Source organism: Amblyomma mixtum, chromosome 1 (genome assembly GCF_055824585.1).
Source record: "Amblyomma mixtum isolate Tamu chromosome 1, ASM5582458v1, whole genome shotgun sequence".
In the NCBI taxonomy this organism is placed as follows: Eukaryota; Metazoa; Arthropoda; class Arachnida; order Ixodida; family Ixodidae; genus Amblyomma; species Amblyomma mixtum.
In genome coordinates, this window is record NC_143012.1 from 129,680,044 (window position 1) to 129,692,839 (window position 12,796).

Sequence of the window (12,796 nt, forward strand, 5' to 3'; positions counted from 1 at the left end):
GCCGAAAAAAATAAGTCCAATTCCGTTCCCTGTGATTTCTGAACCGAGGTGGCTAATGCCTTCAAATTAAACTCATTCAACAGTGAAATCGCCCGCTCTTTCACAACCACGTGATCTACGTTGACCCGTTTAAAACACTTTTTGACAGCCGCCAAAGCCTTTTCATTGAACATCCCTTCCGGAATCACAACAAAATGCCCTTCCTTATCTGATAACACAAGTCTTAAATCGGCACTGTGGAAATAATCTACGAGGCCACGCACGTCCTTACTCCGTTTCGCTCTGCCCGGTGACACACCCAAGGCGTTGACGCTCTCCTCCAGGAACCTTGGCCGAAGTTCATCCTTGACTTTTCTGGAGATACTTCTGGAAATGGCTAGCCTCTCCACCGGTGATAGGATTGGCTCCTGGGAGTACTTCGGTCCGTGTTCAAGGGTCTTACGGTGTTGCGGTGGAAGATGTGCTTCGCCCAGAAGCTGCACTCTTCCAGCTTGCTTTTCAGTCCTTTCTTTCCTTGGAAGGTGAGGAAGGGCGGAAGCCCACAAGAACTCCGTCGTCTGCAGTGAGGTTGCAAACCACTCCCTGTAGACCTTGGTTTGCTGATGTTCTGTTCCGTACCGCCCACATGCCACCCATAAGCACTCCTTCAGATACCGTGCCTGTCGCCAAAGCTCTGAACGAAGAATGCGACAAATACGTCTTGAATGCCCTGGTGACGGCTGTAGAACTCCGCACACGAGCGGCAGATCCGTGGGGCAAAAGTCGCGCTTGAAATGCCGCGCAGCTACTCTGGCTCTGCATACACATACTGCATACAACGTGGCGATGTACGCTGGGGAAGACAGGTCTAAGTTGAAACACGCAAAAGAGCCCTGTGCACTAGAAATACACTGTAGTAGAATGGAAAGTTGGGCGAGTTGGTATACGTTCATTTTGGGTGGAAAAAACAGCGCGAAAGGGACGGAAGACAGAGATGAAGGAAACCACACGGACGAGCGCTGACTCACAACTATTTTTTATTCAGAAAAAACAGACATTTATAGTTAAAAAGTCACATGACCTGACGTCACTCGCGCACATGCCCAGACTAACAACAGTCTAAGAACTACATCATGAGTCAAGATTAAAACCTTACAACGCGATTTCAGAACACTGTGATTAACCGAAAAAACACGAGACAGCCAGAAAAAAAACAAAAAAAACAAACAAAGCCACTAAAAAACAAAGCACAAATCACGTGTTGTCAAGAAATGCGACCTCTTTATCGACCATCAATAAGGAAGGCTGACTGACGCATTCACCCCGTCATTTCCGAATATGATATGCCTCAATGAGCTCCCTTGTCGTCTTATCTCTATGGCGGAATAAAATACGTGTGTGCGCGACTAAAGGTCTGCATACTTTTTTATTTTCAAGCTTGCAAGCTTTGCAGTGCTCTTTTAGATGCGAATAGTTTGAATCTGATAGTGAACGAAGATGCTCCCTAAGTCGAATATTTATACATCGGCCGGTCTGTCCTATATATACTCTTTTACATGAAAGAGGAAGTTCATACACAACTGAACATGCGCACTCTACACACCTTGATCTATGGGAAACCAAACAACGAAATGGGCTAATTCTTGATATATTGTCATGGCGGTTCCCTATCATGCGACAAAGCCCCCCCAACTTGTGTGGCGCAGAAAACACCACATTCACTTCAAATCTGCCCGCCACCTTTTTTAGATTATGAGCCGTTCGGTGCATATACGGAATAACAGCAAATTTTTTTCCCGCTCTGTCCAATTTTGTATTAAAGAAATCTTTTCGCACTGCCCGCACCAGCTTCTCGCAAGTTGCTGAAATCACCCCCTGTGGAAACCCCGCGGCTTCTAATCTACTTACTTGTAACATAAGACTGCCGGCTATGCAGTGATGGCATGAATTTGTGAGGCTTGAACGTAAGGTAGTCATTGCAATTCCATTCTTTACTAGCTTTGAGTGCCCTGAGGTAAAACTTAACACCGGTTTTTGAGATCGGGGTGAATGCATCCAGCAGATGTGCTCTTCCCTAAAAAACAACTTCAAACTTAAAAACTGCAGTGCATTTTCTGACGGCAACTCGAAAGTGAAGGACAGTCCTTTACCACATTCTTGAAAAACCTTTAGAATGTCATTCACTTTTGTATTGAAACTGTCCCTGTCTACTAAAACTAAAAAATCGTCAACAAATCTTGAGATATGCATTGCAAGACCCCCAATTTTGTTTTTTATTTCCTTGTCTACCTGGGCAAGATAAATGCTGCTTAGGGCTGGAGCAACCTTCGAACCTATGCATATGCCCTTTCTTTGAACATATACATCTCCTCGCCATCCCACGTATGTTGATTGCAAATAGAAAGCCAAAACCTCAAGAAAAGCAGACACCGAAATGCCGCACCGACTCACAAATCTGGCTTCGTCATTTCCTTCATCTATGCACTTGCGTACCGCTTTTAACATGCCTTTATGCGGAAGAGAATAATACAGGTCTTGTATGTCTATGCTAAAACCGGTACACCTTCCCGGATTTTCTTGCTTTAGGAACTTGACAAGAACATCGGCATTTTTCACAGCAAATGGATCGTCAACTGTCAATCCTGAAATGTGTTCCTGTAGGTAACTAGAGATTAAATACTGCCAAGTGCCGCCTTCGGAAACTATAGCCCTAAATGGGACATCGATCTTGTGGGTGTTTGCCGAAAAAAATAAGTCCAATTCCGTTCCCTGTGATTTCTGAACCGAGGTGGCTAATGCCTTCAAATTAAACTCATTCAACAGTGAAATCGCCCGCTCTTTCACAACCACGTGATCTACGTTGACCCGTTTAAAACATTTTTTGACAGCCGCCAAAGCCTTTTCATTGAACATCCCTTCCGGAATCACAACAAAATGCCCTTCCTTATCTGATAACACAAGTCTTAAATCGGCACTGTGGAAATAATCTACGAGGCCACGCACGTCCTTACTCCGTTTCGCTCTGCCCGGTGACACACCCAAGGCGTTGACGCTCTCCTCCAGGAACCTTGGCCGAAGTTCATCCTTGACTTTTCTGGAGATACTTCTGGAAATGGCTAGCCTCTCCACCGGTGATAGGATTGGCTCCTGGGAGTACTTCGGTCCGTGTTCAAGGGTCTTACGGTGTTGCGGTGGAAGATGTGCTTCGCCCAGAAGCTGCACTCTTCCAGCTTGCTTTTCAGTCCTTTCTTTCCTTGGAAGGTGAGGAAGGGCGGAAGCCCACAAGAACTCCGTCGTCTGCAGTGAGGTTGCAAACCACTCCCTGTAGACCTTGGTTTGCTGATGTTCTGTTCCGTACCGCCCACATGCCACCCATAAGCACTCCTTCAGATACCGTGCCTGTCGCCAAAGCTCTGAACGAAGAATGCGACAAATACGTCTTGAATGCCCTGGTGACGGCTGTAGAACTCCGCACACGAGCGGCAGATCCGTGGGGCAAAAGTCGCGCTTGAAATGCCGCGCAGCTACTCTGGCTCTGCATACACATACTGCATACAACGTGGCGATGTACGCTGGGGAAGACAGGTCTAAGTTGAAACACGCAAAAGAGCCCTGTGCACTAGAAATACACTGTAGTAGAATGGAAAGTTGGGCGAGTTGGTATACGTTCATTTTGGGTGGAAAAAACAGCGCGAAAGGGACGGAAGACAGAGATGAAGGAAACCACACGGACGAGCGCTGACTCACAACTATTTTTTATTCAGAAAAAACAGACATTTATAGTTAAAAAGTCACATGACCTGACGTCACTCGCGCACATGCCCAGACTAACAACAGTCTAAGAACTACATCATGAGTCAAGATTAAAACCTTACAACGCGATTTCAGAACACTGTGATTAACCGAAAAAACACGAGACAGCCAGAAAAAAAACAAAAAAAACAAACAAAGCCACTAAAAAACAAAGCACAAATCACGTGTTGTCAAGAAATGCGACCTCTTTATCGACCATCAATAAGGAAGGCTGACTGACGCATTCACCCCGTCATTTCCGAATATGATATGCCTCAATGAGCTCCCTTGTCGTCTTATCTCTATGGCGGAATAAAATACGTGTGTGCGCGACTAAAGGTCTGCATACTTTTTTATTTTCAAGCTTGCAAGCTTTGCAGTGCTCTTTTAGATGCGAATAGTTTGAATCTGATAGTGAACGAAGATGCTCCCTAAGTCGAATATTTATACATCGGCCGGTCTGTCCTATATATACTCTTTTACATGAAAGAGGAAGTTCATACACAACTGAACATGCGCACTCTACACACCTTGATCTATGGGAAACCAAACAACGAAATGGGCTAATTCTTGATATATTGTCATGGCGGTTCCCTATCATGCGACAAAGCCCCCCCAACTTGTGTGGCGCAGAAAACACCACATTCACTTCAAATCTGCCCGCCACCTTTTTTTAGATTATGAGCCGTTCGGTGCATATACGGAATAACAGCAAATTTTTTTCCCGCTCTGTCCAATTTTGTATTCAAGAAATCTTTTCGCACTGCCCTCACCAGCTTCTCGCAAGTTGCTGAAATCACCCCCTGTGGAAACCCCGCGGCTTCTAATCTACTTACTTGTAACATAAGACTGCCGGCTATGCAGTGATGGCATGAATTTGTGAGGCTTGAACGTAAGGTAGTCATTGCAATTCCATTCTTTACTAGCTTTGAGTGCCCTGAGGTAAAACTTAACACCGGTTTTTGAGATCGGGGTGAATGCATCCAGCAGATGTGCTCTTCCCTAAAAAACAACTTCAAACTTAAAAACTGCAGTGCATTTTCTGACGGCAACTCGAAAGTGAAGGACAGTCCTTTACCACATTCTTGAAAAACCTTTAGAATGTCATTCACTTTTGTATTGAAACTGTCCCTGTCTACTAAAACTAAAAAATCGTCAACAAATCTTGAGATATGCATTGCAAGACCCCCAATTTTGTTTTTTATTTCCTTGTCTACCTGGGCAAGATAAATGCTGCTTAGGGCTGGAGCAACCTTCGAACCTATGCATATGCCCTTTCTTTGAACATATACATCTCCTCGCCATCCCACGTATGTTGATTGCAAATAGAAAGCCAAAACCTCAAGAAAAGCAGACACCGAAATGCCGCACCGACTCACAAATCTGGCTTCGTCATTTCCTTCATCTATGCACTTGCGTACCGCTTTTAACATGCCTTTATGCGGAAGAGAATAATACAGGTCTTGTATGTCTATGCTAAAACCGGTACACCTTCCCGGATTTTCTTGCTTTAGGAACTTGACAAGAACATCGGCATTTTTCACAGCAAATGGATCGTCAACTGTCAATCCTGAAATGTGTCCCTGTAGGTAACTAGAGATTAAATACTGCCAAGTGCCGCCTTCGGAAACAAAGAATCGGCCAATGTCCGTCTTGTTTTGAGTATCGTGTGAGCAGGTCCATGCTGTCAGGAAATTGAGTAACTATAAATTAGGGAAACAGAAAAAAAATGAGGAAGCTCTGTCACTGTTTAGACAAACTAGAATGATTTAGAAAACGTTTACCAGCAAGTAAAGTATGGTCAATAGTAATCTCGAATTGATTTATCTGAACTAGAGCGCCATTCTTAATGCGCCAGTTGGCGACTCCCACCTTCTAGGATTTTTTGGGCACACTAACTCTACGCTGAAGCCAGAACAGAGGACAGCGTTAATTTTCAGCCATAGTATGGAACTGAATTCTCTTGAGTTACCATGTGAGCTCGAAAAAGTGGCGCCATCGGGTTATAATTCAATAGAAATGGGAATAATAGCACCTCAAACATCGCAAAAAGAGGAAACGACGGGCTGCTCGTGAAAGATTTGAGCCTACACAGTTCCGCTGTTGTCTTCGAATTGACTAAGAGGACAGTAGTGCGAAGAAAATTGTGGACGTAATTGGGAAGCTGGTTTCGTTTGGGTTGGTTTAGCGGGTGACCGGTCCAAGGCAATCCAGGCTTTAACAGGCGCGATGTGGAGGGCCGAGGATAATTTCGACCACCTCGGGTTCTTCATTGTGCGCAGACATAGGAAAGTGCACAGGCCTCAAGCAATTCGCCTCTGTCGAACCGCCTCGGCTGGAATCGAACCCGCGTCTTTCTCTTCAGGAGCCGGACACAGCAACAGCTAAGACACCACGGACACTTAAGTTGGGAAGTAGGAGAGCTAGAATTGAGGAGTCGAACTTCTTAACCATGACGGCAGAATAAACTGCCGAATGTCGTAGCGGCTTCGCAGCTGACAACTTCTTGAAGTTGGACCAAGTTCGGGTATAAACAAACTTCCTTAGAATTTTTAACATTCCAACCTTAGTAGTCGTGTGTCAGCCCGTCACGGTGCGATCAAAGAACACGGATTAGTCGACAAGCAAGGTAAAGTGTTAGCAGGACTCTTGTAACAAAAGCTTGCTTTGTGGCGGAGCTGCAAGAGAAGAAAACTTTCTATCTGGCACGGAAACACGGACAGCACGAAGCAGACACCAGATGCGCATCGTGTTGTCCGTGCTTCCGAGTGCTGCAGCGTTCATAACGAACAACCAATCTGCCCAATTAGCTACCCTAATAAATGCATCTAGATAGGGGCTGTGCAGTAGTCCAGGTGGAGTAGTACGACATTTTCCAGCGAGAAAAGCTGCACGCAATCCAGGCAGCGTGAACTTTGCATCAGTCGTCTCCTGAATCCAACAGGAAGGGGTAAGAAAAGGAAGAGGCTTGTAGAGATGTCGGCTGCCTAGAGGCCTGCCTGCAGCTGTAAATGGATCGAATGAGCTGTTTAACGTGAGAGCTGTGAACATTCCAACTGAGCGTATTGGTGTACTCTAAGCGGGTAAATACATGGACGGCCAAGAGAACGAGAGGGAAATGCGCGGACAGCATATGTCCGTGTAGGTCTGTTGGGCCGCTGTGTAGGCCCGCTAATTCAGAAAACGATTGGCAGGCAGTAGTTTCAAACAGTCTTCAAATGCCTTAGTGATGGGGGCCTCGAGGGGCTAAATGGCGGGACGTCTATTCATGCCATGATCAAAAAGGAATACCTGCCCTGTATTCTCATTGGAGAGTGGCCAGTGTGCAGCCCATTCGCAAGACGCAGGTATGAGTCCAGAGCTTCGCCACTTCAAACCCGATGAAGCAAACCTGATGAAGTTTCGAAATCGGTTCTGTTCAGTGACACGAATCGGTCGAAAAAAACCAGTGCTATGTGAAGGCAGCGCTAAATGAATAATAGATTAGTGCTGCCCGGAGAGAAGTAAGTTTTTCAGAGGATTCTGGTGTGGGCTAGTTGGTTCATGCTTAATAAACAGATTCACAACAGCGCTACGAAACGAGGACAGAAGGAACACGAAAAACACAGGACGGGCGCTGACTACCAACTCTTTAACAAAACTTGGGTAGGGCCTAGTTGGTACATGATGTTGTGAAGGTAAAGGATGCGCAATCAAAGGACGAACCACGAAGAAAGACACAGGGACACACACAAGCGCACTAACAACTGTTTATTTCTTCCTTAAAACGCTTACTTATACACCTGGCCACGCATGCTCAAAAGCAATCTCTAACCACAATAGTCATGCCAACGGCTGTTAACGCAGACGCGAACGCAAAAAGTTGATTTAGGCAACGTACAGAGCCACAGACGTGTCACTGATACAATCTACCGCGTTTTCCTTTATGTGGAAAGCTTCCAAAGCCAGCCGCGCTTGTTCATTTTTACTTTTTCCCAGTATCACGGTCTCGTCAAGTCGCGGTGCGCAATTGCGGCAAGAACTAAGATGGGACACAATGTGTGCCCCTTTGTCTGTGTTGTTCCTGACTTTATTCGCATGTTCCCTGAGTCGCTCGTTTATGCACCGCCCTGTCTGCCCGATGTAGGTCTTACCACATGAAAGAGGGAAGGAGTATACCACCCCTGTGGCGCAAGGGATGTAGGTAGACCCGTGCCTGATTAGGCATCCACTCCTTCTATCACCGCACGTGCGGGCGCACAGCTTCGCCAGTTTATTCGGCGCAGAAAACGCCAGAGGGACACCATGCCTGCCTGCAACTCTCTTGAGGTGATGAGACACCTTATGCAGATATGGCACCACCACAGGCCTGAACGCTTCGCGTTCACTCGTCCCTCTCATACTTGGCGTACCGGTCTTCATCTTTCGTATCAGGGCCTCGGCAACCGCCGTCAAGAGCGACATAGGGAAACCTGCTGCCGAAAGCCGGCGGACCTGATTGTCAAAACTTGCCTGCAATTGATGCTCACACGACTTTTTGAGAGCCGAATCCATGCAATGGGTAGCAATGCCTCTTTTCACAATCTTGGAATGCTCTGATTTGTACGGCAAAAGTTCCTTTTTTGCACGAGGTTGGTAAGACCAACATACATGCCGCACGCAGAACTCTAGTTTTAGGTCCAGGAACTGCAGAACACTCCTGTGGGGTAACTCATGTGTAAAACCAAGACCTTGTCCGTGTTGCTTAAAAACTTCTAAAACTTCATCAATCGCATCCTGGCTGGAATAGTCACGCGCTAAAAACACTAAAAAATCGTCAACGTACCTAAACACTTTTAAAACCTTTCCCTTGCTAAAAACATCGTCTAAAGACTTGTCAATACTCGATAAAAAAATTTCACAGAGAACTGGGGCAACGCAGGACCCGATACAAGGTCACTTTTATCTTAAGGTCACTTTTATTGTTTTTAATGACCAGCCATTTTTGCAACGCAACGGCATTTGTATCGGGTCCTGCGTTGCCCCAGTTCTCTGTGAAATTTTTTTATCGAGTATTGACAAGTCTTTAGACGATGTTTTTAGCAAGGGAAAGGTTTTAAAAGTGTTTAGGTACGTTGACGATTTTTTAGTGTTTTTAGCGCGTGACTATTCCAGCCAGGATGCGATTGATGAAGTTTTAGAAGTTTTTAAGCAACACGGACAAGGTCTTGGTTTTACACATGAGTTACCCCACAGGAGTGTTCTGCAGTTCCTGGACCTAAAACTAGAGTTCTGCGTGCGGCATGTATGTTGGTCTTACCAACCTCGTGCAAAAAAGGAACTTTTGCCGTACAAATCAGAGCATTCCAAGATTGTGAAAAGAGGCATTGCTACCCATTGCATGGATTCGGCTCTCAAAAAGTCGTGTGAGCATCAATTGCAGGCAAGTTTTGACAATCAGGTCCGCCGGCTTTCGGCAGCAGGTTTCCCTATGTCGCTCTTGACGGCGGTTGCCGAGGCCCTGATACGAAAGATGAAGACCGGTACGCCAAGTATGAGAGGGACGAGTGGACGCGAAGCGTTCAGGCCTGTGGTGGTGCCATATCTGCATAAGGTGTCTCATCACCTCAAGAGAGTTGCAAGCAGGCATGGTGTCCCTCTGGCGTTTTCTGCGCCGAATAAACTGGCGAAGCTGTGCGCCCGCACGTGCGGTGATAGAAGGAGTGGATGCCTAATCAGGCACGGGTCTACCTACATCCCTTGCGCCACAGGGGTGGTATACTCCTTCCCTCTTTCATGTGGTAAGACCTACATCGGGCAGACAGGGCGGTGCATAAACGAGCGACTCAGGGAACATGCGAATAAAGTCAGGAACAACACAGACAAAGGGGCACACCTTGTGTCCCTTCTTAGTTCTTGCCGCAATTGCGCACCGCGACTTGACGAGACCGTGATACTGGGAAAAAGTAAAAATGAACAAGCGCGGCTGGCTTTGGAAGCTTTCCACATAAAGGAAAACGCGGTAGATTGTATCAGTGACACGTCTGTGGCTCTGTACGTTGCCGAAATCAACTTTTTGCGTTCGCGTCTGCGTTAACAGCCGTTGGCATGACTATTGTGGTTAGAGATTGCTTTTGAGCATGCGTGGCCAGGTGTATAAGTAAGCGTTTTAAGGAAGAAATAAACAGTTGTTAGTGCGCTTGTGTGTGTCCCTGTGTCTTTCTTCGTGGTTCGTCCTTTGATTGCGCATCCTTTACCTTCACAATACCAACTCTTTATTGCGTGAAAAACCAGCACAGATTTATACTATTTCCTGGACCACGTGATGCACTGTCAGCCACGGGACACAGCGAAGGAACGCTTCACACGTTTGGGGAGTCATCACACAGCTCGAAAGAACTCATAAAACGTGCATGCACTATCAAAAAATATAGCATTACCAAGCTAATGATAAAGGGACTAACAGATACAAAGATGTGCATGGACCAGCTACAGCCAATGACAACTGCAGCTCAGATAGGCAAGAAAAATGAGTACTTCAAAGCAAAGCGGAATCTTTGGGCTACGTAAAAAACATTCAAGAGAGCGAGAAGGCGTAAAAGCATGAGAAAAGCATGAGCAAAATGGCGATGAAAAAAGTAAAAGTTGCTAGGCAATAGGCACAGTCAGCAGGCTAAAAGCGAAAACAAGAAACCGACACCAACAAATAACACGGTAAAAGTAACAATCGTTAAAAAGGGAAACTAAAAGAAAGAACAAAAACATGAACCACCACCGGCCAAGCAATGAAGACGTTAAAACAACTAAAAGTCTTTAAAAGACAGAGGAGCAAAGTTCCGCATAAGGTCAACAAACAAAACAACGCAAAATAAAACACTATAAGGTGAGCGGGCGAGAAGCGGGCGACCTGCTCAGTAAAACATTCCCGTCAGTACACCGAATGTCGATCCGCAGTTGTCTACCAGATTCCCCTCACTTGTGGAAAAGTATACATCGGCCAGACCGGACGCTGCTTCAATGACAGAGCAAGCGAACACTTCCTGAACGTAAAAAACAAGTCTGGGAGCCACATGGCACTACATTGTAACCAACCCCGTCACGATTGTCGACCTATGTTTTCAGACACCAAGTTTCTGGCGACCGCAAGGAGTAGAATAGAAAGGGAGATTATTGAAGGTTTTTTGATTGAAAAGGCTGGGGACGAGTGCATCAGCAGCTCATCTGTCTGTTTACAGGAGAAAGAAAGGTCCTTCCTTGAACGGACGCGATTCTTGCGTTTTAACTGCTAGACATCCTGACAAACGGTTTTTCCTGCATCTCACCTTATAGTGTTTTATTTTGCGTTGTTTTGTTTGTTGACCTTATGCGGAACTTTGCTCCTCTGTCTTTTAAAGACTTTTAGTTGTTTTAACGTCTTCATTGCTTGGCCGGTGGTGGTTCATGTTTTTGTTCTTTCTTTTAGTTTCCCTTTTTAACGATTGTTACTTTTACCGTGTTATTTGTTGGTGTCGGTTTCTTGTTTTCGCTTTTAGCCTGCTGACTGTGCCTATTGCCTAGCAACTTTTACTTTTTTCATCGCCATTTTGCTCATGCTTTTCTCATGCTTTTACGCCTTCTCGCTCTCTTGAATGTTTTTTACGTAGCCCAAAGATTCCGCTTTGCTTTGAAGTACTCATTTTTCTTGCCTATCTGAGCTGCAGTTGTCATTGGCTGTAGCTGGTCCATGCACATCTTTGTATCTGTTAGTCCCTTTATCATTAGCTTGGTAATGCTATATTTTTTGATAGTGCATGCACGTTTTATGAGTTCTGTCGAGCTGTGTGATGACTCCCCAAACGTGTGAAGCGTTCCTTCGCTGTGTCCCGTGGCTGACAGTGCATCACGTGGTCCAGGAAATAGTATAAATCTGTGCTGGTTTTTCACGCAATAAAGAGTTGGTAGTCAGCGCCCGTCCTGTGTTTTTCGTGTTCCTTCTGTCCTCGTTCCGTAGCGCTGTTGTGAATCTGTTTATTAAGTTTTGCAGCTAAGAAAGTAGGTAGCCGTAGAGTCTTGGTTGATCTGCCCTTCCTGCCGTGTTGGATGCCGGCGCTGTTGAGTGAGGAAAATCTAACATTTTAGATGAAATGAAGGAGATATATACACTGATTCCGACGGATGCGTGTACGCCAAGAGCTCGTGGAGCAAGGCAGGGAAGCGTATCGACGTTACATCAGGAGTGCTGGAAGGTTGCGACACCTGACGCTTCGCTTACCCATCCCCTTTGTGGTCATTTTCCCGCAGGGCGGCCGACCTCACCGGAAACACCGTGACACCGTTCATCCTGCAAAAGCTGACTGAGCGCACCGCCGGCGCTTCGCTGCGGGCCAGTATCCTTTGGCGCTTTCCGCCCACGTGTTCTGTCTGCTTGCGGCAGTGAGAAGGGGTTCTGTGATGTCGGCGTCCAAAGGGCGCTTACTGCTGCTGTACGAAAACATCCATTACCCAAAATAATGCGCTTAGGTGGTGCGGCGGGATATTTATATTGTATTTTATACACATTCTGTATTCATGAATGCGCTAAAAATATTCGAAAATAGGTTCGTTAGACTTGTTGTCCAGTGTTCAAAATATATTCTCAAAATCTGTCAGAAATACTTCCCGTGAAAATATGCTTTGAGCACATTTCAGATGCCCTGAAAATTACGTATATGGTTTTAGCATGTTGACAGTGAAATAAATATGTGCTGTCGGAAATGTGAAATTAAATCGTCCGAAGTATGCTTCAGTTCTTAAAAATTTCCAATCCTCTAACATACATTTGCAGCACACTTCAAGCTTGTGTACGACAATCTTCTCAAAATCAGGTTTCGGGGAACATTCCAGTCGCTTCCTTTTCTGTTGAGCCTTCATTTATGATAGCGCCTAGCACGAAGACAACCACCACTTGGTCACATTATGTGTCGAGAATGGGATAGCATTAGACCGTCCAGTTCGTCTTGGCCGTTTCATGGCTCGAACATGTGAGCGAAAAGCGCACTGGAACCCGAATCGCAAGGCAGGCCGGCTCGCATAGAAGTCCATGAATGTG

At 45.8% G+C, this 12,796-nt stretch overlaps 1 protein-coding gene across 9 annotated transcripts in view; it reads left to right on the forward strand.

Annotated features, from left to right (window-relative positions):
* LOC149367588 (uncharacterized) overlaps positions 1 to 12,796 on the forward strand; it is a 1,242,925-nt gene that overhangs the window by 434,551 nt on the left and 795,578 nt on the right. For all 9 annotated transcript variants that reach the window (XM_089556290.1, XM_089556305.1, XM_089556318.1 and 6 more), the window contains one exon: positions 12,010 to 12,095. In XM_089556290.1, the coding sequence (XP_089412416.1) occupies positions 12,010 to 12,095 (86 nt within the window). The remainder of the gene's footprint in view (positions 1 to 12,009; positions 12,096 to 12,796) is intronic.